This window comes from Asparagus officinalis, chromosome 3 (genome assembly GCF_001876935.1).
Source record: "Asparagus officinalis chromosome 3, Aspof.V1, whole genome shotgun sequence".
In the NCBI taxonomy this organism is placed as follows: Eukaryota; Viridiplantae; Streptophyta; class Magnoliopsida; order Asparagales; family Asparagaceae; genus Asparagus; species Asparagus officinalis.
Window position 1 is genome coordinate 80,031,539 of NC_033796.1, and position 1,966 is coordinate 80,033,504.

The 1,966-nt window shown below is 45.4% G+C and overlaps 1 protein-coding gene and 1 long non-coding RNA gene across 2 annotated transcripts in view; one reads left to right on the forward strand and one right to left on the reverse strand.

Moving 5' to 3' along the window:
• On the reverse strand, positions 551 to 910 carry LOC109832352. The gene is made up of 3 exons (XR_002244724.1): positions 845 to 910; positions 690 to 752; positions 551 to 616 (listed from the first exon to the last, which is right to left on the reverse strand). It is a non-coding gene; the product is annotated as an uncharacterized LOC109832352 (long non-coding RNA).
• LOC109835332 (probable glucan endo-1,3-beta-glucosidase BG4) overlaps positions 1,159 to 1,966 on the forward strand; it is a 6,822-nt gene continuing 6,014 nt past the window's right edge. Inside the window, exon 1 of the mRNA XM_020403310.1 lies at positions 1,159 to 1,392. Within this exon, the coding sequence (XP_020258899.1) occupies positions 1,159 to 1,392 (234 nt within the window). The remainder of the gene's footprint in view (positions 1,393 to 1,966) is intronic.

A 1,966-nucleotide genomic window follows, 5' to 3' on the forward strand; every position in this document is an offset into this window, starting at 1 on the left:
TAGCCGGAGTTACTATTCCGGCCAGCGCTGATGGGATTTTTTACATAAAAACCCCTCATAAAATATAGTTTCCTGCTCCTAACCCCCCTCTCCCTCCTCCCTCCTCCTCCTCCTCATCCCTCTTCCCGATCCCCTCCATCTTCTCCTCCCCCTCCCTCCTCTCCTCCTCCTCCTCCTCCTCCTTCGGCCCTCTCCACCTCCGCCCATTCTTTGCCGCCACCCCCCTCTCTCTCCTCCCCTCCCTCCAAATCCCTCTGCCTCTCCCCTCCTCCTCCGTCCTCGCCGCCGTCAACTCCTTCCTCGACTCCTCCTCCTCCTTCCTCCCCTCCTCTTCTCGCTCCGCTCTCGCGGCCAACGTCCTATGCTCCTTAAATTTTGAGGCCACTGAGAATCAATGAAGCTGAAAACAGTTTCAACAGTCTTATAGTTCATAAGGTAATATCAGCAATAACACATGTGAAAATGACAAGTATTTGGCAAGTTAAGGACTAGAAAGGAAGAGAAAACCAGCACCCATATTGAAGTAAAAATAGACAGCTACAAAACTAACCTCAAGTACTGGTAAATGCGGGAACCCCTTTAGAGTTGATATCTTGTTCTTACTTGCAGCCAGTACCTAGGTGGAGGTCAAAGGAACCTCAAGAAAAATTGAGGGATTGAAAGAAGAATTAATAATATTCTTAACTAACCTGCAGGCGAGGTTGACTTGCCATAGCAAGAGACTTCAACCTGTTTTGAGCAACAGATAAAAACTAGAAGAAGAGGGAGCATTTCAGACCATAAAGATATTACATGTGATGCCATATTGAGTGGAAGACACGTTGTAAGCAAATTACATACATACCTCCAGATTAGGAAATTGAGGAAGGCTAGAAAGTGATGTAATTTGATTCCCAGCAAGATAAAGTTGTTGAATAAATAAGAAAATACTTAACTCAATGTTGCAAACAAGTTAAGATGCAAATCATAATATACACAGGTTATGATTGGCAAAATGAAAAGTAAAACCATTAAAAACTGCATGAATCAGTTCAACTTTTCCCATCCCAACAGACATTTCTTTGCATTGTGTAAAGGAAAAAAAAAGAAGATAACCAGGGCCAGTCATGTTTTCTAAGCTACCTTTACAATGATATTCAACTCTTCACTCTTTCAATAATGCCAGTCTCAGAGGAGTCGAGGAAGGAGTTGACGACGGCGAGGATGGAGAGATTTGGAGGGAGGGGAGGAGAGAGAGGGAGGTGGTGGCAGAGAATGGGCGGAGGTGGAGAGGGCCGAAGGAGGAGGAGGAGGAAAGGAGGGAAGGGGAGGAGAAGATGGAGGGGATCGGGAAGAGGGATGAGGAGGAGGAGGAGGAGGGAGGAGGGAAAGGGGGCTTATGAGCAGGAAACTGTATTTGATGAGGGGATTTTATGCAAAAACTCTCATCAGCACTAGCCAGAACAGTAACTCCGGCTAAATTTAAGGCCTATATGGCGCCGGAGTTGAGAAAATATACCAATCTGACAAAACTAAAAGAAAATATACCAACTTGTCACCAAGCCTCGAGAAAACATACCAATCTGACCATTTTGCCCCTAGAAGTCAAATGTTGGAAGAAGGCTCTGTGCTTAAGGCCTGAGGTAGTGAAGGAGGTTGATCTAGAAGCCACCTTAGCTACGGTAAGCCTCCTCCTCTTGGAGGTTCAGACTGTGAACCTGGCAGTCCTGAGAGAGAAGCTAATCCTTCTTATGCCACACGATCCAGCAATGGAGGAATGGTAGACTTGTTAGAAGAAGCACTGTTGTTGGAGCTTTGGGAGCATAAAGGGGTTGTGCCCATTTTGGAGATAAGATCTCAAGTGTTCTCTTTGACCAGAATGGCCTTTCCTCCCCATTCTTTTTGAACAAATTTAAACCCTTCTTGTACAAGCTTTTTGGGGATCACTTCTTGGGACCATACAAAATCCTCTCCTTCAGTATTCATT